Below are 23,413 nucleotides of genomic sequence, written 5' to 3'. Positions count from 1 at the left end.
TGGAGGACCGGGGAAGTGCCAGATGACTGGAGGAGGGCTAACGTTGTCCCTATCTTCAAAAAGGGTAAAAAGGAGGAACCTGGGAACTACAGACCAGTCAGTCTGACATCAATCCCTGGGAAAATTCTGGAGCAGATCATAAAGCAATCCATCTGGAAGCACCTTGACAACAATGCCGTGATTACTCGAAGCCAACATGGATTTGTCAAAAACAAGTCCTGCCAGACAAATCTGATCTCATTTTTTGATCAAGTCACCTCCCTTGTAGACCGTGGGAATGCTGTAGACATCATATACCTCAACTTCAGCAAAGCTTTCGACAAAGTGCCCCATGATATCCTGATGAGCAAACTTGCTCGAAGTGGGCTAGATGAAACAACGATCATGTGGATCCACAGTTGGCTACAGAATCGGACTCAAAGAGTGCTTATCAATGGGACCTTCTCAAGCTGGGGAGAGGTAACAAGTGGGGTACCGCAGGGCTCAGTCCTGGGCCCAGTGCTCTTCAACATTTTTATTAATGACTTGGAGGAGGAGGTGCAGGGAATGCTGATCAAATTTGCAGATGACACAAAATTGGGCGGGATAGCTAATACTTTGGAAGACAGAAACAAAATTCAAAGTGATCTGGATAGACTGGAGTGCTGGGCAGAAAACAACAGAATGGCATTTAATAGGGACAAATGCCAAGTTCTGCACCTAGGAAAAAGAAACCAAATGCACAGTTACAAGATGGGGGATACGTGGCTCAACCACACTACGAGCGAGAAGGATCTTGGAATTGTCGTCGATCACAAGCTGAATATGAGCCAACAATGTGATGTGGCTGCAAAAAAGGCAAATGCTATTTTGGGCTGCATTCATAGAAGCATCGCTTCCAAATCCCGGGAAGTACTAGTTCCCCTCTACTCAGCACTGGTTAGGCCTCATCTGGAGTACTGTGTCCAGTTCTGGGCACCACACTTTAAGAAGGATGCAGACAAGCTGGAGAGGGTTCAAAGGAGGGCAACAAAGATGATCAGGGGACTGGAAACAAAGCCCTATGAAGAGAGACTGAAAGAACTGGGCATGTTTAGCCTTGAGAAGAGAAGACTGAGGGGAGATATGATAGCACTCTTCAAGTACTTGAAAGGTTGTCCCAGAGAAGAAGGCCAGGATCTCTTCTTGATCATCCCAGAGTGCAGGACACGGAATAATGGGCTCAAGTTACAGGAAGCCAGATTCCGGCTGAACATCAGGAAAAACTTCCTGAGTGTCAGAGCAATACGGCAATGGAACCAATTACCTGGGGAGGTGGTGGGCTCTCCCACACTGGAGGCCTTTAAGACGAGGCTGGACAGCCATTTGTCAGGGATGCTCTGACTTGGATTCCTGCATTGAGCAGGGGGTTGGACTCGATGGCCTTGTAGGCCCCTTCCAACCCTACTATTCTATGATTCTATGATTCTATGCTGCTCTACTCAGTAGAGGTTAAAAGCAGAGTCCCACTGGTGTGGAAGTGTGTGTGACAAGACAAATAAATGAAAGAAAAAAGTTGGTTAAAAAAAGAAAAAAATGTTAGGGGCCTCCCCCTTGACCTCCCCTGGCCAACTCCTGTTTGCTCCCCCTGTGCGCGCTCTGGTCGCTCGCTCTCTGGGAGCTTGCTTGCTTCTGTAGTCCCTGGAGAAGCTGGAGCAGCTTGCTCTGCTCTGCTCAGCTGGGAGGCGGGAAACATGGGCTAACTGCTGGCTGGCTGCCAGGGAGTGGCACTCAAGGGAGCAGCTGTCTAGCTCCAAGGTGCACCCATGCTCACCCCATGGCATCATCAGGCCTGCCAGGGTCCACCCCATGCCTGGAAACAGAGGCAGGTCTGTGTTTCAGAGCATGCGGATGAAGCCCATGGTGGGATGCTGTTTGGGGGAATGTGCCCAATCCATATGTGGCCTGCATTTTTCACCATCCTGCACCAGCCCCCCTCAGCCGAAGAAGTAGTATTGTTATTGTTAATTACATTTCTATACTGCCCAATAGCCAAAGTTCTCTGGGCGGTTTACAAAGACTGCAGACTTCCTCTGCTCTTTTCCACTATTCACCAAGGTGAGTGTCTGTATGCACATCACTGACCCTTCTCTTTCTTTGCTCTCTTTGCAGAAATATACTTGCCATCCTTGAAGGGAGCAGAAGATTCAGCTGCCTGTGCAAAGAGGGAGCAGTTAAACGGCCAGAATGGAGGCAGGGGAGTCAGCAGCACAGGCACAAGCCAGGGACGGCCTCTCTTTCCGCAGCACCACAGCAGCAAAGGCAGAGGTGGGCATCAGGAGCATTGCAGGGGTCTATATGGAGGCCTCCAGCAAGGCCATGAGCCTCTGTGATGCTGTCCGGGCACACTTGCTCCAGCCTGATCTCGCCTTAGCCCTTCTGGAGGCACAGGCAGCCACAGGTGGCATTGTTGACCCTGCGGGAAAGCAGCTGATCCCCGTAGCAGAGGCATTAGCAATGGGATTAGTGGGGCTAGAAATGAAGGAGAAGCTGTTGTGTGCACAGCAAGCAGCGATAGGCTTCCCTGACCCTTATACAGAGGAGAAGATCTCGCTCTACCAAGCCATTCAAAAAGAGCTGATTGGAAGGGAACGGGGCCTGCATCTACTGGAAGCCCAGATAGCCACTGGTGGCGTCATTGACCCCATCACTGGCCACCGTGTCCCTCTGCAAGAGGCCTATGCATGTGGCTTCCTCAACGAGGAGATGAGTGGCTTCCTCTCTGATCCTGGGAATGAGGAGGCCAAGGGCTTCTTGGACCCCCATGGCAACCAGAAGGTCACCTATGTGGAGCTGATGAGAAGATGCATTGCAGACCCAGCCACAGGGCTGCTGCTGCTACCTCTGAAAATCTCCTTCCTTGGGCTAAGAGGGTCTGTGTGCAGCCATGAGCTGCTAGACTCTGGAATCATTGACTCAGCCTTGTTCAAAGCCCTCCATGACGGGGAGGTCACAGTGCAGGAAGTGGCAGAGATGGACTCTGTTCAGCAGTACCTCTCAGGGGCAAATAGTATTGCTGGCGTAGCCATCCTGCAAACCAGTGAATGTAGGAGTCTTTACCAGGCTTTAACAGACCACTTCCTAATGCCAGGCACAGCTGTGATGCTCCTGCAGGCTCAAGCTGCAACAGGATGCTTGATAGACCCCATAAAGAATGCGAGGTTCACAGCTGATGATGCCATCCGGGCAGGAGTTGTTGGGCCAGACCTCTATGAGAAATTGTCTTCCGCAGAGAGAGCTGTCACAGGGTACAGAGACCCCTACACTGGGGAGATGCTCTCTCTGTTCCAAGCCATGAAGAAAGGTCTTGTGCCCAGGGACCCTGGCCTTTTCCTGCTGGATGCCCAGCTTGCCACTGGTGGCATCATAGACCCACATACTCATCATCGGCTTCCTGTGGAGATGGCCTGTCAGCGGGGCCATTTAGACCAAGACATGCACAGCCTTCTCTGCAATCCCACTGATGACATCCGTGGGTTCTTTGAGCCCAACACAAAAGAGAACTTGTCATATGCAGAACTGCTATTGAGATGCGTCGCTGATCCAGACACTGGACTCTGTCTCTTGCCCCTTTCTGGAGACCACAGGAGGGAACATGCCTTCATTGACCACAGCACACAGGTTGCTCTGAAAAGCACAGCGGTGTCAGTGCCCTGTGGCAAATTCAAGGGGAAGCCCATGTCACTCTGGAAGCTGCTCTTCTCAGACTACGTTACAAGAGAGCAGAGGAGAGCCCTCACCCAGCAGTTCCGCTCTGGGGGCCTCTCCACTCAGCAACTGGCTGACAAAGTCTGTCACATAGTCCAGGAAGTCACTGACAACTCTAGAGTCACCTTTGAAGGCTTGAGGAACAAGGTGACCCCTGCTCAGCTCCTGAGTTCTGAAATCATCAACAAAGATTTATTTGAGAAGTTAACACAAGGGGAGACCTTGCCCAAAGATGTGGTTAGCATGGGAATGGTGAAGAAGTACTTGGAAGGGACTGGCTGCATCAGTGGGTTGCTCCTGCCTGACTCCCAGGAGAAAATCAACATCTACCAAGCAAGAAGGAAAGGCTTTCTGCGACCAGGAACATCCCTCATCCTCCTAGAGGCTCAAGCTGCCACAGGATACATCATTGACCCTGCTGCCAACAAGAAATACTCTGTGGACGAGGCCCTGCGTGCTGGCGTTATAGGCCCAGATGTTTATGAGAAGCTTGTGGCTGCTGAGAAAGCTGTCACAGGCTACAGGGACCCTTATACTGGGAGCAAGATCTCCCTCTTCCAGGCCATGATGAAGGAGCTGATCGTCAAGGAGCATGCCATCCGCCTGCTGGAGGCCCAGATTGCTACAGGAGGCATCATTGACCCTGTCAACAGCCACCGTCTGCCCGTGGAAGCGGCCTACAAACGGGGCTACTTTGACAAGAAGATGAACCTGATCCTTTCAGACCCCAGCGATGACACCAAGGGCTTCTTCGACCCAAACACCAATGAAAACCTGACCTACATGCAGCTGAAGGAGAAGTGCATCACAGAGCCCTCCACAGGCCTCTGCCTCCTGCCCCTGAATAGCAGGAAGCGCCAGTTCATGGATGACGCCACCAAGCAAGCACTTCGGCGCTCCTGGCTCTTTGTGAAATACGGGCGTTTCCAAGGACAACAGGTCTCCATGTGGGACCTACTGAACTCGGAGTACTTCAGTGAGGGTAAGAGGCGGGAAATATTCAACCACTACTGCCTACGGAAGGTCACCCTAGAACAAATTCGTCTCCTGATAGAAGAGGAGATGAAGAAATGGGCCCGCATCCAGTTCCCAGCCCTACGGGGCAAGGTCACTGCCTACCACCTAGTGGAAACTGGCATCATAGAGAAGGCCCTGTTTGAAAGGCTGCTGGAAGGGGCTGTGAGCCCAGAGGAGCTGCTGCGCATGGATTCAGTCAGGAAGTACCTTTATGGCACTGGCAGCATTGGGGGCATTATGCTGCAGCCCTCCAATGAAAGAGTGAGTCTCTATGAAGCCATGAAGAGGAATATTGTGTTGCCAGGGGTGGTGCTGCCCTTGCTTGAGGCACAGGCTGCCACTGGCTTCATCATTGACCCAGTGAACAATCAAAAACTCTGCCTGGATGATGCTGTGAGGGAAGGCCTTGTTGGTTCCGAGCTTTATGACAAGCTACAACGTGCAGAAGAAGCCGTCACTGGTTACAAGGACCCTTTCACGGGCAAGAAGATCTCCCTCTTCCAAGCCATGAAGAAAGGCCTTGTGGCTGACAAACAGGCCATACAGCTGATGGATGCCCAGTTGTCTACTGGGGGGGTCATTGATCCCCACAGTGGCCACTACGTCCCAGTAGAATTTGCCCAGAAGAAAGGTTACTTGGATGAGGACTTCTGTGAAATGCTTTCCAAACCAAGCACTGACACCAAACTTTTCAACAGTCTTGACAGCAAAGAGAATGTGACCTACGGCCAGTTGATAAATCAGTGCCAGACGGATGAAGTCTCTGGCGTTCACCTGTTACCTCTGCCACAAATGGCTTCTCCTATCTACACAGATGAGCAAATCAAGCAGCTCTTCAGGGAGACCCTTGTGGAAGAGAAGGGGGTCTCCCTCTGGGAGCTCCTGAACTCTGGCTACTTCACGGAGGAGCAGAGAAGGGATTTCTTTGAGCAGTATAGGTCGGAGGCAGTATCCCTCCACCAGCTGCTCACCCTTGTCCAGGGAGTCATTCAAGAAACAGAAATGAAGGCTCAGACCCAGGTCCCCTTCCAAGGCCTGAGAGGTGCAGTGCCGGCAGTCTGGCTTCTGGATACTGGCATCATTTCAGAGAAGACATTTGCAGAGCTGGCCCAGGGCAGGAGAACAGCCAGAGAAGTGTCTGAGATGGAAAGCGTGAAGAAGTACTTGCAGGGCACTGGGGCCATTGCGGGAGTCTTCATTCAGGCCTCCCAAGAGAAAATGGGCATTTACCAAGCAATGCAGAACAGCTTCCTTCTGCCGGGAACAGGGGCAAGGCTGCTGGAAGCTCAGGCAGCTACAGGGTCCATCATAGACCTAGTGACAAATCGGAGGCTTGGCGCAGAGGAGGCTGTGAAAGCCGGCGTTGTGGGTGAAGAGCTGACAGAGCAGCTGCTTCAGGCTGAGAGAGCCTTAACAGGCTATCCTGATCCCTACTCAGGAAAGCCAATCTCGGTGTGCCGGGCAATCAGAAAGGAACTGCTCTCCGCCAGTGTCGGCATCCCTTTGCTTGAGGCTCAGTTGGCCACTGGAGGGATCATTGATCCCATCCACCACCACCACCTTCCTCTCCATGCTGCCTATAAGCATGGCTTCTATGACGAAGAAATGCACAAGGCCCTTTCTCAGCACAACGATGACACCTGTGTCTTCTTTGACCCTAATGCACAGGAGAGCCTGACCTATCAGCAGCTGAAGGACAGATGTGTCCAGGATGCTGGGACCGGACTCTTGCTGCTCCCTCTCTCAGAAGATGCCACTTTCTATGGGGACAGGCAAAGCAAGGAGATGCTGAAGGCCATAACTGTCTGTGTCAACACTGGGCGGTTTAAAGGTCAAGAGGTTTCTCTCTGGGACTTGCTCAACTCGGAGTACATCAGCAACTGCAAGCGGAGAGAGCTGGTGAAGACGTACAAAGAGGAGAATGCTGAGATGCTTCAAGAAATGGTAACAGCTATCACCAAGATCATTGATGAGACTGAACAGCAAGGCAAGCAGTTCACCTTCAAGGGCCTGCGCAAACAGGTTTCAGCCAGTGACCTCTTCCAGTCACAGCTCATAGACAAAGAAACCCTGGAAGAACTGAGACTGGGGAAAAAAACTGTCCAGGAAGTCACCGAGATGGACTCTGTGAGGCAATATCTTGAGGGCTGCAACTTCATCGCCGGAGTCCTTGTGCAGCCAAGCCAGGAAAGGATGAGTATCTACCAGGCTTTGAGGCAGGGCCTGCTCAGACCAGGGGTGGCCCTGGTGCTGTTGGAAGCACAGGCTGCCACTGGTTTTCTCATTGATCCAGTGAAAAACAAGAAGTTTTCCGTAGGAGAGGCAATGACCGCAGGGCTGATTGGGAGAGAGATTTACGAGAAGCTGCTGAGTGCGGAAAAAGCAGTGACAGGATACACAGACCCCTACACCAAAGAACCGATTTCCCTCTTTGAGGCCATGAACCAAGAGCTCATTGTGAGAAGCCATGGCATCCGTCTGCTCGAGGCCCAGATAGCCACTGGGGGCATCATTGACCCTGTCCACAGTCACCGCATTCCTGTCGAGGTGGCTTACAAGCGGGGTTACTTTGACGAAAAACTGAACCAAATCCTTTCAGACCCCACAGATGATACCAAAGGCTTTTTTGACCCCAACACACACGAGAACCTCACTTACCTGCAGCTACTAGAACGATGCATCCAAGATCCAGGGACTGGGCTATATATGCTGCAAATAGTCAAAAGAGGGGGAAGGTACTTCTACATTGATGAGACAACAAAACAATTTCTGAAAGCACAACCTATGCAGATGCATGTAGGCAGGTATAAAGGCCAAACTGTCTCCATGTGGGAGCTGCTCTGCTCCCCCTATATCCAAGAACAGAGAAGGAAAGACCTGGTGAGCCAGTATAAGTGTGAGAGTCTGACATTAGAACAACTCAGCAAAGCCATCACCACCATTGTCGAGGAAACGGAGCAGAAAGCCCAGAAGCTCAAGCTTAAGGGGCTGAGGGGGGATGTGTCAGCTGCAGAGCTGTTCAACTCCGATATAATTGACAAGAAAACACTGGATGGGCTTCATCAAGGGGCTGGTGCAATCCAGCAGCTTGCCCAGAAGGACTCCATGAAACGGGTCCTGGAGGGAACTGGTTGCATTGCTGGAGTCTTAGTAGGAACCGAAGGGCAAAAGATGACTATCTATGAAGCCATGAAGAGATGTCTTCTCTCACCAGAAAATGGTCTCATGTTGCTGGAAGCACAGGCTGCCACTGGATTCATCCTTGACCCACTGAAGAAGAAAGCATTCTCTGTTGATCAGGCTGTCTCTGCGAGGCTCATAGGTGGAGAGATTCACGAGAAGCTTCTCTTTGCAGAGAAAGCCATTACAGGATACACCGACCCATCCACAGGGAACAAAATATCTCTTTTCCAAGCCATGAAAAAGGGTATAGTGGAGAAAGCACTTGCTCTCAGGCTGCTGGAGGCCCAAGTTGCTACTGGGGGCATCATCGATCCTGTATATGGCCACCGTGTCCCTGTGAAGGTGGCTTACAAACGGGGCTATGTGGATGATGACACTTTCCTCCTGCTTTCAGATGCAGAATATGCTACCAAAGGATTTGTTGATCCAAACACTCAAGGAAGGATTACATACGCACAGCTCCTGCAGAGATGCACTAAAGACACAGACACAGGGATGTATCTCCTACAGTTGCTAGAAAAAAGGGAATATTTCTATGTAGATGAGATAACAAAACATATTCTCTCATCCACCAAACTAAATGTAACACTCGGGAAATACAGAGGACAGACTGTCTCTCTGTGGGAGCTCCTTTCTTCTGACTACATTAATGAAGAAAAGAAGAAAGAGTTGATTAAAAAGTATAAGCAGGAGTCCTCTGCTGTTCTGCAACACATCACTAATGAAATTCTGAACATAATAAAAGAAAAAGAACAAAACAGAAGAGATATATGGTTCCAGGGCCTACGGAAACAAGTCACAGCTTCAGAACTGCTAAAAGCTGATGTAATTAGTATAGACACAATGAAGAACCTGGAGGAGGGAAAACAGACAGCACAAGATGTAGCAAAGATGGATTCAGTACGGAGATACCTGGAAGGCACCAGCTGCATTGCTGGAGTGCTGGTGCCGTCGAAGTCAGACCCTTCGAAGACGGAGAAGATGACCATCTACCAGGCCATGTGGAAGGGCATTCTGAGGCCAGGCACGGCCCTGGTGCTGCTGGAGGCACAGGCTGCCACTGGGTTCATCACTGACCCACTGAAAAATGAAAAACTCTCTGTGACTGAGGCCATCTCTGCTGGACTGGTGGGGGGAGAAATTTATAATAAGCTCCTTTCTGCAGAGAAAGCTGTCACTGGGTACACTGACCCAAACACGGGGGAAAAGATATCCCTTTTTCAGGCAATGAAAAAAGATCTGATAATCAAGGAACATGGTGTCCGCTTGCTGGAAGCTCAAATTGCTACTGGAGGGATCATTGATCCAGTGAACAGTCATCGTGTCCCCATTGGGGTAGCCTACAAACGGGGATACTTTGATGAGGAAATGAACGAGAAGCTCTCAGACCCCATGGATGAAACCAAGGGCTTCTTTGATCCTAACACACACGAGAACCTTACGTACAAGCAGCTATGCAAGAGATGCATTCATGACCCAGACACTGGCCTCCTTATGCTTCAAATGCAGGATCAGGGTATACACGCCTTCCGTTTCGATGGAAACATAATGAAGGCTTTGAAGACTACAACAACAAGAATTCGCACAGGGCATTTCCAGGGAGAGGTGGTCCCCCTCTGGGACCTCCTGTTCTCCCACTACGTCTCAGAGTGCAAGCGGGAAGAGCTTCTGAGCAAATACAGGGGCGGCAGAGTGACCCTTGCGGAGCTCACGCAAATCCTCTCCGCCCTCCTCGCGGAGGCTACAACCAGAGGGGGTGAACACCCCACGACCCCTGACGCGCCCAGCCCTGGCGACGAGGCGCCTGAGAAAGAAGAGGGTGCCGGTGCTTTAGATCCGGGTGAAAAGGAGAAGGCTCTGATGTCCCGGATGGTGGAAGTAGCGGCCGGCGAGTTCCATGGACGGAGGGTTTCCGTGTGGGAAGTGCTTCACTCCGAGTACATCCCTGAGGAGAAAAGGAAGGAGCTCTTGCAACTATACAAATCTGGCATACTCACAGTTGACCAAATGGAAACTGTAGTCACCACCATTGTCAACCAAACGGAGGAGGAGAAAACCAAGGAGGAATCCCACGGACACGCGCACAGCGGCCACTGGGAGCAGCCCTTGAGGAATCACACCGTGGTCCTGCATATCGGTGAGTTCCAAGGTCAGGAGGTCTCCCTCTGGGATCTCCTCTTCTCTCAGTACGTTCCGGAAACCCAAAGAGAGGAGCTCCTAATGAAGTACCGGTCAGGAATCCTGAGTGTTCAGGAAATGATCGTCACGCTGACCCCCCTTCTCACGGGGACAGAGGGATGTCGTGGCAAAGAAGCAGAGGATGCCAGCCGTCCGACTGGGGAGGGGACTCAGTCCCAGACCGATGGCGCTCGCGGTGAACTGGAAAGCGCCCTGCGGCTGGTGACAACTGAGGTTCCTGTGGGCGAGCTCCAAGGCTACAAGCGCTCGGTGTGGGAGCTCCTCTTTTCCAAATATGTGACCGCAGACAAACGGCAGGAGCTCCTGGAGAGGTACCGGGCAGGATCTGTGACCCCAGAGGAGCTTGTCCAAATAATCACCACCCTCATTGAGGAGATGGAGGAGAAGAGCAACCAGCTGAAATTCTCTGGGCTCAGGAGGCAGGTGACAGCCTCTGAACTGTTCAGCTCCCAGATCATTGACCGGGACACGCTGTCCGAGCTGACGCACGGCACCAAGACTGTGGGGGAGGTCAAAGAAATGGAGTCGGTGAAGCGATACCTGGAAGGCACCAGCTGCATTGCCGGAGTGCTGGTGCCATCCAGGCCAGACCCTTCGAAGACGGAGAAGATGACCATCTACCAGGCCATGTGGAAGGGCATTCTGAGGCCAGGCACGGCCCTGGTGCTGCTGGAGGCACAGGCCGCCACCGGGTTCATCACCGACCCGCTGAAGAACAAGAAGCTCCCTGTCGACGAAGCCGTCTGTGCCGAACTGGTGGGGGCCGAGCTGCAGGAGAAGCTCCTCTCTGCAGAGAGAGCCGTGACCGGCTACAAGGACCCCTACACGGGGAACAAAATCTCCCTTTTCCAGGCCATGAAGAAAGGCCTCATCGTCAAAGACCACGGCATCCGCCTGCTGGAGGCTCAGATCGCCACCGGGGGCATCATTGACCCTGTGCACAGCCATCGCCTTCCCGTGGAAGTAGCGTACCAGCGGGGCTACTTTGACGAGGAAATGAACCAGATCCTCTCAGACCCCACAGATGACACCAAGGGCTTCTTCGATCCCAACACTCACGAGAACCTCACGTACATGCAGCTTCGGAACAGGTGTCTCCCCGATCCTGACACCGGCCTGCTGATGCTCCAAGTGATGGACAAGGGCTCTTTTTCCTTCCATCTCAACGAGAACACAAGGAAGTCTTTGCAGTCTGCCAAGACCAGGGTTGGCGTGGGGCTTTTCCAGGGACAAGACGTCTCCGTGTGGGACCTCCTCTTCTCCCGATACGTCCCTCCGCATAAGAGGCAGGAGCTACTGAGGCAGTACAAGGCTGGTACCGTAACCCTCGAGGACATCACCCAGACCCTCCTCACCATCATCACCGAGACGGAAGAAAGGGGCGCCAAGCAACCCGGGCACAAACAAGCTCCCAGCACACCACAAGGAATGTCGCCGAAAGAGGACACTGCCCATCCAAACCTCGACGAGAACTGGCAGAAGGCCTTGAAGTCCAGAACCGTCAGCACGCCTGCTGGAGAGCACCACGGTCAGACGATCGTTGCGTGGGACCTGCTCTTCTCTAACGACATCTCTGAGGAGAAGAGGACGGAGTTACTGGGCTTGTACAGAAGAGGGTTGCTACCCATGGACCGGCTGATAAGCATCCTCACCGCCCTTGTCTCGAAAAAAGAAGCCACAAGCAGGAAATTTGACATTAAAGTGAGAAGTCCAGGCCAAGCCATGGCAGCCAGTGGGGAATCTGCTGTGGTCTCCTCCCCAGATTCTGGAAACTGGGAAAGCGCCTTGCGGTCTCAGCCCATGCAGGTAGCTCTGGCGGAGTTTCAAGATCAGCAGCTCTCCGCGTGGGACCTCCTGTTCTCCCACTACGTCTCAGAGTGCAAGCGGGAAGAGCTTCTGAGCAAATACAGGGGCGGCAGAGTGACCCTTGCGGAGCTCACGCAAATCCTCTCCGCCCTCCTCGCGGAGGCTACAACCAGAGGGGGTGAACACCCCACGACCCCTGACGCGCCCAGCCCTGGCGACGAGGCGCCTGAGAAAGAAGAGGGTGCCGGTGCTTTAGATCCGGGTGAAAAGGAGAAGGCTCTGATGTCCCGGATGGTGGAAGTAGCGGCCGGCGAGTTCCATGGACGGAGGGTTTCCGTGTGGGAAGTGCTTCACTCCAAGTACATCCCTGAGGAGAAAAGGAAGGAGCTCTTGCAACTATACAAATCTGGCATACTCACAGTTGACCAAATGGAAACTGTAGTCACCACCATTGTCAACCAAACGGAGGAGGAGAAAACCAAGGAGGAATCCCACGGACACGCGCACAGCGGCCACTGGGAGCAGCCCTTGAGGAATCACACCGTGGTCCTGCATATCGGTGAGTTCCAAGGTCAGGAGGTCTCCCTCTGGGATCTCCTCTTCTCTCAGTACGTTCCGGAAACCCAAAGAGAGGAGCTCCTAATGAAGTACCGGTCAGGAATCCTGAGTGTTCAGGAAATGATCGTCACGCTGACCCCCCTTCTCACGGGGACAGAGGGATGTCGTGGCAAAGAAGCAGAGGATGCCAGCCGTCCGACTGGGGAGGGGACTCAGTCCCAGACCGATGGCGCTCGCGGTGAACTGGAAAGCGCCCTGCGGCTGGTGACAACTGAGGTTCCTGTGGGCGAGCTCCAAGGCTACAAGCGCTCGGTGTGGGAGCTCCTCTTTTCCAAATATGTGACCGCAGACAAACGGCAGGAGCTCCTGGAGAGGTACCGGGCAGGATCTGTGACCCCAGAGGAGCTTGTCCAAATAATCACCACCCTCATTGAGGAGATGGAGGAGAAGAGCAACCAGCTGAAATTCTCTGGGCTCAGGAGGCAGGTGACAGCCTCTGAACTGTTCAGCTCCCAGATCATTGACCGGGACACGCTGTCCGAGCTGACGCACGGCACCAAGACTGTGGGGGAGGTCAAAGAAATGGAGTCGGTGAAGCGATACCTGGAAGGCACCAGCTGCATTGCCGGAGTGCTGGTGCCATCCAGGCCAGACCCTTCGAAGACGGAGAAGATGACCATCTACCAGGCCATGTGGAAGGGCATTCTGAGGCCAGGCACGGCCCTGGTGCTGCTGGAGGCACAGGCCGCCACCGGGTTCATCACCGACCCGCTGAAGAACAAGAAGCTCCCTGTCGACGAAGCCGTCTGTGCCGAACTGGTGGGGGCCGAGCTGCAGGAGAAGCTCCTCTCTGCAGAGAGAGCCGTGACCGGCTACAAGGACCCCTACACGGGGAACAAAATCTCCCTTTTCCAGGCCATGAAGAAAGGCCTCATCGTCAAAGACCACGGCATCCGCCTGCTGGAGGCTCAGATCGCCACCGGGGGCATCATTGACCCTGTGCACAGCCATCGCCTCCCCGTGGAAGTAGCGTACCAGCGGGGCTACTTTGACGAGGAAATGAACCAGATCCTCTCAGACCCCACAGATGACACCAAGGGCTTCTTCGATCCCAACACTCACGAGAACCTCACGTACATGCAGCTTCGGAACAGGTGTCTCCCCGATCCTGACACCGGCCTGCTGATGCTCCAAGTGATGGACAAGGGCTCTTTTTCCTTCCATCTCAACGAGAACACAAGGAAGTCTTTGCAGTCTGCCAAGACCAGGGTTGGCGTGGGGCTTTTCCAGGGACAAGACGTCTCCGTGTGGGACCTCCTCTTCTCCCGATACGTCCCTCCGCATAAGAGGCAGGAGCTACTGAGGCAGTACAAGGCTGGTACCGTAACCCTCGAGGACATCACCCAGACCCTCCTCACCATCATCACCGAGACGGAAGAAAGGGGCGCCAAGCAACCCGGGCACAAACAAGCTCCCAGCACACCACAAGGAATGTCGCCGAAAGAGGACACTGCCCATCCAAACCTCGACGAGAACTGGCAGAAGGCCTTGAAGTCCAGAACCGTCAGCACGCCTGCTGGAGAGCACCACGGTCAGACGATCGTTGCGTGGGACCTGCTCTTCTCTAACGACATCTCTGAGGAGAAGAGGACGGAGTTACTGGGCTTGTACAGAAGAGGGTTGCTACCCATGGACCGGCTGATAAGCATCCTCACCGCCCTTGTCTCGAAAAAAGAAGCCACAAGCAGGAAATTTGACATTAAAGTGAGAAGTCCAGGCCAAGCCATGGCAGCCAGCGGGGAATCTGCTGTGGTCTCCTCCCCAGATTCTGGAAACTGGGAAAGCGCCTTGCGGTCTCAGCCCATGCAGATAGCTCTGGCGGAGTTTCAAGATCAGCAGCTCTCCGCGTGGGACCTCCTGTTCTCCCACTACGTCTCAGAGTGCAAGCGGGAAGAGCTTCTGAGCAAATACAGGGGCGGCAGAGTGACCCTTGCGGAGCTCACGCAAATCCTCTCCGCCCTCCTCGCGGAGGCTACAACCAGAGGGGGTGAACACCCCACGACCCCTGACGCGCCCAGCCCTGGCGACGAGGCGCCTGAGAAAGAAGAGGGTGCCGGTGCTTTAGATCCGGGTGAAAAGGAGAAGGCTCTGATGTCCCGGATGGTGGAAGTAGCGGCCGGCGAGTTCCATGGACGGAGGGTTTCCGTGTGGGAAGTGCTTCACTCCAAGTACATCCCTGAGGAGAAAAGGAAGGAGCTCTTGCAACTATACAAATCTGGCATACTCACAGTTGACCAAATGGAAACTGTAGTCACCACCATTGTCAACCAAACGGAGGAGGAGAAAACCAAGGAGGAATCCCACGGACACGCGCACAGCGGCCACTGGGAGCAGCCCTTGAGGAATCACACCGTGGTCCTGCATATCGGTGAGTTCCAAGGTCAGGAGGTCTCCCTCTGGGATCTCCTCTTCTCTCAGTACGTTCCGGAAACCCAAAGAGAGGAGCTCCTAATGAAGTACCGGTCAGGAATCCTGAGTGTTCAGGAAATGATCGTCACGCTGACCCCCCTTCTCACGGGGACAGAGGGATGTCGTGGCAAAGAAGCAGAGGATGCCAGCCGTCCGACTGGGGAGGGGACTCAGTCCCAGACCGATGGCGCTCGCGGTGAACTGGAAAGCGCCCTGCGGCTGGTGACAACTGAGGTTCCTGTGGGCGAGCTCCAAGGCTACAAGCGCTCGGTGTGGGAGCTCCTCTTTTCCAAATATGTGACCGCAGACAAACGGCAGGAGCTCCTGGAGAGGTACCGGGCAGGATCTGTGACCCCAGAGGAGCTTGTCCAAATAATCACCACCCTCATTGAGGAGATGGAGGAGAAGAGCAACCAGCTGAAATTCTCTGGGCTCAGGAGGCAGGTGACAGCCTCTGAACTGTTCAGCTCCCAGATCATTGACCGGGACACGCTGTCCGAGCTGACGCACGGCACCAAGACTGTGGGGGAGGTCAAAGAAATGGAGTCGGTGAAGCGATACCTGGAAGGCACCAGCTGCATTGCCGGAGTGCTGGTGCCATCCAGGCCAGACCCTTCGAAGACGGAGAAGATGACCATCTACCAGGCCATGTGGAAGGGCATTCTGAGGCCAGGCACGGCCCTGGTGCTGCTGGAGGCACAGGCCGCCACCGGGTTCATCACCGACCCGCTGAAGAACAAGAAGCTCCCTGTCGACGAAGCCGTCTGTGCCGAACTGGTGGGGGCCGAGCTGCAGGAGAAGCTCCTCTCTGCAGAGAGAGCCGTGACCGGCTACAAGGACCCCTACACGGGGAACAAAATCTCCCTTTTCCAGGCCATGAAGAAAGGCCTCATCGTCAAAGACCACGGCATCCGCCTGCTGGAGGCTCAGATCGCCACCGGGGGCATCATTGACCCTGTGCACAGCCATCGCCTCCCCGTGGAAGTAGCGTACCAGCGGGGCTACTTTGACGAGGAAATGAACCAGATCCTCTCAGACCCCACAGATGACACCAAGGGCTTCTTCGATCCCAACACTCACGAGAACCTCACGTACATGCAGCTTCGGAACAGGTGTCTCCCCGATCCTGACACCGGCCTGCTGATGCTCCAAGTGATGGACAAGGGCTCTTTTTCCTTCCATCTCAACGAGAACACAAGGAAGTCTTTGCAGTCTGCCAAGACCAGGGTTGGCGTGGGGCTTTTCCAGGGACAAGACGTCTCCGTGTGGGACCTCCTCTTCTCCCGATACGTCCCTCCGCATAAGAGGCAGGAGCTACTGAGGCAGTACAAGGCTGGTACCGTAACCCTCGAGGACATCACCCAGACCCTCCTCACCATCATCACCGAGACGGAAGAAAGGGGCGCCAAGCAACCCGGGCACAAACAAGCTCCCAGCACACCACAAGGAATGTCGCCGAAAGAGGACACTGCCCATCCAAACCTCGACGAGAACTGGCAGAAGGCCTTGAAGTCCAGAACCGTCAGCACGCCTGCTGGAGAGCACCACGGTCAGACGATCGTTGCGTGGGACCTGCTCTTCTCTAACGACATCTCTGAGGAGAAGAGGACGGAGTTACTGGGCTTGTACAGAAGAGGGTTGCTACCCATGGACCGGCTGATAAGCATCCTCACCGCCCTTGTCTCGAAAAAAGAAGCCACAAGCAGGAAATTTGACATTAAAGTGAGAAGTCCAGGCCAAGCCATGGCAGCCAGCGGGGAATCTGCTGTGGTCTCCTCCCCAGATTCTGGAAACTGGGAAAGCGCCTTGCGGTCTCAGCCCATGCAGGTAGCTCTGGCGGAGTTTCAAGATCAGCAGCTCTCCGCGTGGGACCTCCTGTTCTCCCACTACATCTCAGAGTGCAAGCGGGAAGAGCTTCTGAGCAAATACAGGGGCGGCAGAGTGACCCTTGCGGAGCTCACGCAAATCCTCTCCGCCCTCCTCGCGGAGGCTACAACCAGAGGGGGTGAACACCCCACGACCCCTGACGCGCCCAGCCCTGGCGACGAGGCGCCTGAGAAAGAAGAGGGTGCCGGTGCTTTAGATCCGGGTGAAAAGGAGAAGGCTCTGATGTCCCGGATGGTGGAAGTAGCGGCCGGCGAGTTCCATGGACGGAGGGTTTCCGTGTGGGAAGTGCTTCACTCCGAGTACATCCCTGAGGAGAAAAGGAAGGAGCTCTTGCAACTATACAAATCTGGCATACTCACAGTTGACCAAATGGAAACTGTAGTCACCACCATTGTCAACCAAACGGAGGAGGAGAAAACCAAGGAGGAATCCCACGGACACGCGCACAGCGGCCACTGGGAGCAGCCCTTGAGGAATCACACCGTGGTCCTGCATATCGGTGAGTTCCAAGGTCAGGAGGTCTCCCTCTGGGATCTCCTCTTCTCTCAGTACGTTCCGGAAACCCAAAGAGAGGAGCTCCTAATGAAGTACCGGTCAGGAATCCTGAGTGTTCAGGAAATGATCGTCACGCTGACCCCCCTTCTCACGGGGACAGAGGGATGTCGTGGCAAAGAAGCAGAGGATGCCAGCCGTCCGACTGGGGAGGGGACTCAGTCCCAGACCGATGGCGCTCGCGGTGAACTGGAAAGCGCCCTGCGGCTGGTGACAACTGAGGTTCCTGTGGGCGAGCTCCAAGGCTACAAGCGCTCGGTGTGGGAGCTCCTCTTTTCCAAATATGTGACCGCAGACAAACGGCAGGAGCTCCTGGAGAGGTACCGGGCAGGATCTGTGACCCCAGAGGAGCTTGTCCAAATAATCACCACCCTCATTGAGGAGATGGAGGAGAAGAGCAACCAGCTGAAATTCTCTGGGCTCAGGAGGCAGGTGACAGCCTCTGAACTGTTCAGCTCCCAGATCATTGACCGGGACACGCTGTCCGAGCTGACGCACGGCACCAAGACTGTGGGGGAGGTCAAAGAAATGGAGTCGGTGAAGCGATACCTGGAAGGCACCAGCTGCATTGCCGGAGTGCTGGTGCCATCCAGGCCAGACCCTTCGAAGACGGAGAAGATGACCATCTACCAGGCCATGTGGAAGGGCATTCTGAGGCCAGGCACGGCCCTGGTGCTGCTGGAGGCACAGGCCGCCACCGGGTTCATCACCGACCCGCTGAAGAACAAGAAGCTCCCTGTCGACGAAGCCGTCTGTGCCGAACTGGTGGGGGCCGAGCTGCAGGAGAAGCTCCTCTCTGCAGAGAGAGCCGTGACCGGCTACAAGGACCCCTACACGGGGAACAAAATCTCCCTTTTCCAGGCCATGAAGAAAGGCCTCATCGTCAAAGACCACGGCATCCGCCTGCTGGAGGCTCAGATCGCCACCGGGGGCATCATTGACCCTGTGCACAGCCATCGCCTCCCCGTGGAAGTAGCGTACCAGCGGGGCTACTTTGACGAGGAAATGAACCAGATCCTCTCAGACCCCACAGATGACACCAAGGGCTTCTTCGATCCCAACACTCACGAGAACCTCACGTACATGCAGCTTCGGAACAGGTGTCTCCCCGATCCTGACACCGGCCTGCTGATGCTCCAAGTGATGGACAAGGGCTCTTTTTCCTTCCATCTCAACGAGAACACAAGGAAGTCTTTGCAGTCTGCCAAGACCAGGGTTGGCGTGGGGCTTTTCCAGGGACAAGACGTCTCCGTGTGGGACCTCCTCTTCTCCCGATACGTCCCTCCGCATAAGAGGCAGGAGCTACTGAGGCAGTACAAGGCTGGTACCGTAACCCTCGAGGACATCACCCAGACCCTCCTCACCATCATCACCGAGACGGAAGAAAGGGGCGCCAAGCAACCCGGGCACAAACAAGCTCCCAGCACACCACAAGGAATGTCGCCGAAAGAGGACACTGCCCATCCAAACCTCGACGAGAACTGGCAGAAGGCCTTGAAGTCCAGAACCGTCAGCACGCCTGCTGGAGAGCACCACGGTCAGATGATCGTTGCGTGGGACCTGCTCTTCTCTAACGACATCTCTGAGGAGAAGAGGACGGAGTTACTGGGCTTGTACAGAAGAGGGTTGCTACCCATGGACCGGCTGATAAGCATCCTCACCGCCCTTGTCTCGAAAAAAGAAGCCACAAGCAGGAAATTTGACATTAAAGTGAGAAGTCCAGGCCAAGCCATGGCAGCCAGTGGGGAATCTGCTGTGGTCTCCTCCCCAGATTCTGGAAACTGGGAAAGCGCCTTGCGGTCTCAGCCCATGCAGGTAGCTCTGGCGGAGTTTCAAGATCAGCAGCTCTCCGCGTGGGACCTCCTGTTCTCCCACTACGTCTCAGAGTGCAAGCGGGAAGAGCTTCTGAGCAAATACAGGGGCGGCAGAGTGACCCTTGCGGAGCTCACGCAAATCCTCTCCGCCCTCCTCGCGGAGGCTACAACCAGAGGGGGTGAACACCCCATGACCCCTGACGTGCCCAGCCCTGGCGACGAGGCGCCTGAGAAAGAAGAGGGTGCCGGTGCTTTAGATCCGGGTGAAAAGGAGAAGGCTCTGATGTCCCGGATGGTGGAAGTAACGGCCGGCGAGTTCCATGGACGGAGGGTTTCCGTGTGGGAAGTGCTTCACTCCAAGTACATCCCTGAGGTGAAAAGGAAGGAGCTCTTGCAACTATACAAATCTGGCATACTCACAGTTGACCAAATGGAAACTGTAGTCACCAGCATTGTCAACCAAACGGAAGAACAGAAGGGAAACACTTCACATGTGAGCCACATCCCAGTAGTCCCAAGGGAACATGAAACTTCCGAGTCATCACACTATGACCTTCTGCAGCATACTTTACACTTAGAGAATATTGATGTGACTATCCAAGAGATCCATGGGCATAAGGCCTCAGTCTGGGATCCTTTCTTTTCCAGATGTGTCTCTAATATCAAGAAAGAGGAGATACTCCACAGACATGGAGCACCAACAGTAAGTGTTAAAGAAAGTATTAGAAGCGTTACTACTCTTATTACACAAACTGAAAATCCAAGGGACACACCATGCAAAACTGGGGAGATTTCTAACGAAACCCTTACGTCACCAGGAACATTCGTGGCTTCTCAAACAGAATACAAGGTTGAAACACAGAATACCTTGAAATCTAGACTGATGAACACAGCTGTTGATAAGTTTCATGAGCAACAGTTTTCAATATGGGATCTACTTCATTCTCATTATATCCCTGTGGAGAAAAGGGAGGAGCTCTTGCAGCAATACAAATCTGGCATGCTCACCATTGACCAAATGGAAACTGTAGTCAACACCATCATCAACAAGACAGAGGAGGAGAAGACTAAGACAGAATCCCATGGACACACACACACAGGCCACTGGGAAGACCCTTTGAGGAATCACACCGTGGTCCTGCATGTCGGTGAGTTCCAAGGTCAGGAAGTCTCCCTCTGGGATCTCCTGTTCTCTCATTACATCTCACAGTGCAAGCGAGAAGAGCTTCTGAGCAAATACAGAAACGGCAGACTGACTATTGAAGAGCTCAGAAAAATACTTTTCGCCCTCCCTGTGGAGGTCACAAAGAGAGAGAGTAAACATCCCACAGCTCCTGACATGCCCAGCTGTGGTAACACTGTATCTGAGAAAGAAGAGGATGGTGATGCTCTGGAAAAGGAGAAGGCTCTGAAGTCCCAGATGGTTGAAGTAACCGCTGGTGAATTCCGTGGACGGAAGGTTTCCATGTGGGAAGTGCTTCACTCCAACTACATCCCTGAAGAGAAAAGGAAGGAGCTCTTGCAGCTGTATAAGGCTGGCATACTGACCATTGACCAAATGGAAACCGTAGTCACCACCATTGTCAACAAAACAATGGAGGAGAAAGCCAATGAACTGTGTTGCAGTACATGTCCAAGGCAAGAGACAAGATCATCAGGAGAAGGTCAGAATGCTTGCTTCCCTCACTCTATCTCTTTGGAAGACATGTTACAATCTGAGAGATTTGTGGTACCAATTGGTGAGTTCCAAGGGCAGATGGTTTCTTGCTGGGATCTTCTCTTCTCTAAATATATTTCAGAAGACAAGCAGCAGGATCTTCTAAATCAATTCAAAGTGAAATTAGTCTCTGTTCAGGATCTGATAGGGATTCTCACCAACATCATCACAGAAGCAGAAAGTCATAACAGAGATCCGTCAGCAAGCACAGAAGGTGGCAGTATAGCAGTTGAAGACCCAGGCAAGAAATGTGAAGATCTGCAGGCACAGCAGCTGCAACTGAAGAAATCCTTGAGGACCACTATGGTTCATGTCACTGTAGGAGAGTACAAGGGACAGAAAGTGTGTGTGCTGGATCTTCTGTTTTCTAAATATGTCCCTCAGGATAAAAGGCAAGAACTATTGGAATTGTATAGAGCGGGGACATTACCCATCCAAGAGATGATAACAGTGATCACCACCATGATCGAAGAGGTTGAAAGCAAATGTGGGAAGTCCAACACAAAGAAAAAAATGTCCTGCAAAAAAGGGAGAGTATGTTGGAAAGATCAAGATGCCCACCCTTAACCCCAATGGAACAACGGGAGCCTGGCGGCTCATTCAGCCCACTCTGACTCCACAGACTGCACCAGGGGCTGTTTTATTCTCCAGCATCTATCCCTACCAAACATACCTCTGTGAATGTACACCATGAACAGACTTTGAGCTGGGTTTGCTTTCTGTAGGAAACCGGTTATCTGCTGCCCTCTTTTGATATAGTTCTTAAGTTCTTATTTTTTTCTCCATTTGCTGAGAATGCACTTCGGGTCTGGCACACTTTCTTTTCAAGCATCTGGATTTCACCCCTGGATTGTCAGTCACAACTTCCTCTGGGAAGGCCTGAAAGATGTTATGCTCAAGTACCACACTCCCCAAGTTGGGAAATATCTCTGGGGCTTCCTAGGAAATGCCACTCTGGGTTTCACTTCGGGAACACTCATGTGCATGGAAAAACACAGGGAGAAAAATCTTTGTCAATGACTTCAAGCAATCCATGCCTCTTATAATAGAGAAGAGTATCCTCCCTCCCTCCTAGCTGGTACCTACTCGATGGCTGCAGTGCCCAGCCAGAAGATTGCACAAACTGTGTAATGCCAAGGACCAGGGTGGATTCTGACCCTCTTCATCGGCAGGTGCCACTCCTGGCTCAAGAGCACACTAAGCTGGTCTCCTTAAGCGACTTGGGCCAGGAAGACACTCACTACCTGCCTCTCTGGCATAGACACTTGATTTCTGCCTCCGTCTATTTATTGGCACGTGCCTCTCCTCTCCTAGCAGCTGCCCTTGGACTGTAGCTTGTGGGACCCGCCCGGAACAGAGGGAACCTTGCTTCCCTTTTCATTGAGCTTTGTTTATTGCAAACTAGGGATTGCAACGCAAGCCCCGGAAGTGCAGAAGATGGGCTGACGTGCAATTTTGCCTCCTAAAGCCCCCCTCTGGGGCTTTCCATTCTACGATGGGTCACTTAGCTGGTGTAGGCCCCAACCCCTGACTGAATTTGTTAGACATCGGAAAATGATTGCCGCCCTATTGGAAGACCCGGCCTTGTTACAGAACAACGCAGCTTGACAGTTTCTGCTGAAAATAAAAGATAAAATTTAAACCGCTGTGCAATGCTCTGGTTGCATTGAAATTTGGTCTGGATCTAGGCAGATCCATTCATCACTACATCTTGTAAAGGCTTATTTAAAGTTTTATTTATTTCATTATTAATGTCAGTGTTTATATGCTGCCTTTCAGGCAAAAGCCCTCCCCGGGGGTGGTAGGGGATTATAAAAACCACTTAAAATATAAAACAAATATTAACATATACAAAGCAGCAATCCAATTCAAAACTAGAAACTGCAGGAGTTAAAACAATATATTGCCCAGCTCACCATTCTAAAGGAAACCCAGATTGAATAAAAGGTTTGCAAGGTCTATTTGAAATCTAATAAAGATGAGGCCATGCATGCCTCCCTTGGGAGGGAGTTCCACAGACATGGCACCACCACTGCAAGGGTGCGTCCCTAGCATCCACCAGTCTTGGTGACGGGCCGCACGTGGGGTGCTGAGCCCGATCTTAAGGCCTGGCCAGTCTGTGTGAGGACAGGCAGCCCTTCAAATAACCTGGTCTCCGTGGGCTTGAAGGTCAGCACCAGCACTTTAAATTGGGACCAGAAACAACAAGGGAGCCAATATAACTGCTGCTGAATAGGTGTTATATGCACTGAACACCTATACGCAACAAGGGTCCACTGAAAGACAGCCCCACGTGGAGTGCACTACAGTAATTTAGTCTGGCTGTGACCCAACATGGGTATCTGAAGTAATGTTTGTCCTCTCCAGATATGGTTGTAGGTGGTGAACCAGCCCAAGCTGGTAAAAGGTGCTCTTAGCCACTGGTACCAGCTGCACCCCCACGGATAGAGTCGAGGAGAAATCCCCCCAGCCGCACACTTCGCCA

General features: G+C 53.1%; 1 protein-coding gene across 1 annotated transcript; it reads left to right on the top strand.

Moving 5' to 3' along the window:
• Window positions 1-2,205: 2,205 nt before the first annotated feature.
• EPPK1 (epiplakin 1) lies at window positions 2,206-22,542 on the top strand. The gene is made up of 3 exons (XM_084848447.1): window positions 2,206-17,432; window positions 17,718-17,801; window positions 19,386-22,542. The coding sequence occupies exons 1-3, from the start codon at window positions 2,206-2,208 to the stop codon at window positions 21,493-21,495; spliced, it is 17,421 nt and encodes a 5,806-aa protein (XP_084704573.1). The 3' UTR covers window positions 21,496-22,542.
• The last annotated feature ends 871 nt before the right edge of the window (window positions 22,543-23,413 follow it).

Source organism: Heloderma suspectum, chromosome 4 (genome assembly GCF_057233095.1).
Source record: "Heloderma suspectum isolate Gila_16-S chromosome 4, 16-S_ref, whole genome shotgun sequence".
NCBI lineage: Eukaryota > Metazoa > Chordata > Lepidosauria > Squamata > Helodermatidae > Heloderma > Heloderma suspectum.
This window is presented reverse-complemented; position numbering and strand designations above follow the sequence as displayed.

Coding starts and splice junctions, on each gene's coding strand:
- EPPK1 (XM_084848447.1), top strand. CDS start 2,206: ATGGAGGCAGGGGAGTCAGCAGCACAGGCACAAGCCAGGGACGGCCTC. Junction 17,433..17,717: donor AGAGAGGAGCTCCTAATGAA/GTACCGGTCAGG, acceptor GCTCCTGGAGAG/GTACCGGGCAGGATCTGTGA. Junction 17,802..19,385: donor ATGGAGGAGAAGAGCAACCA/GCTGAAATTCTC, acceptor GGCTACAACCAG/AGGGGGTGAACACCCCATGA.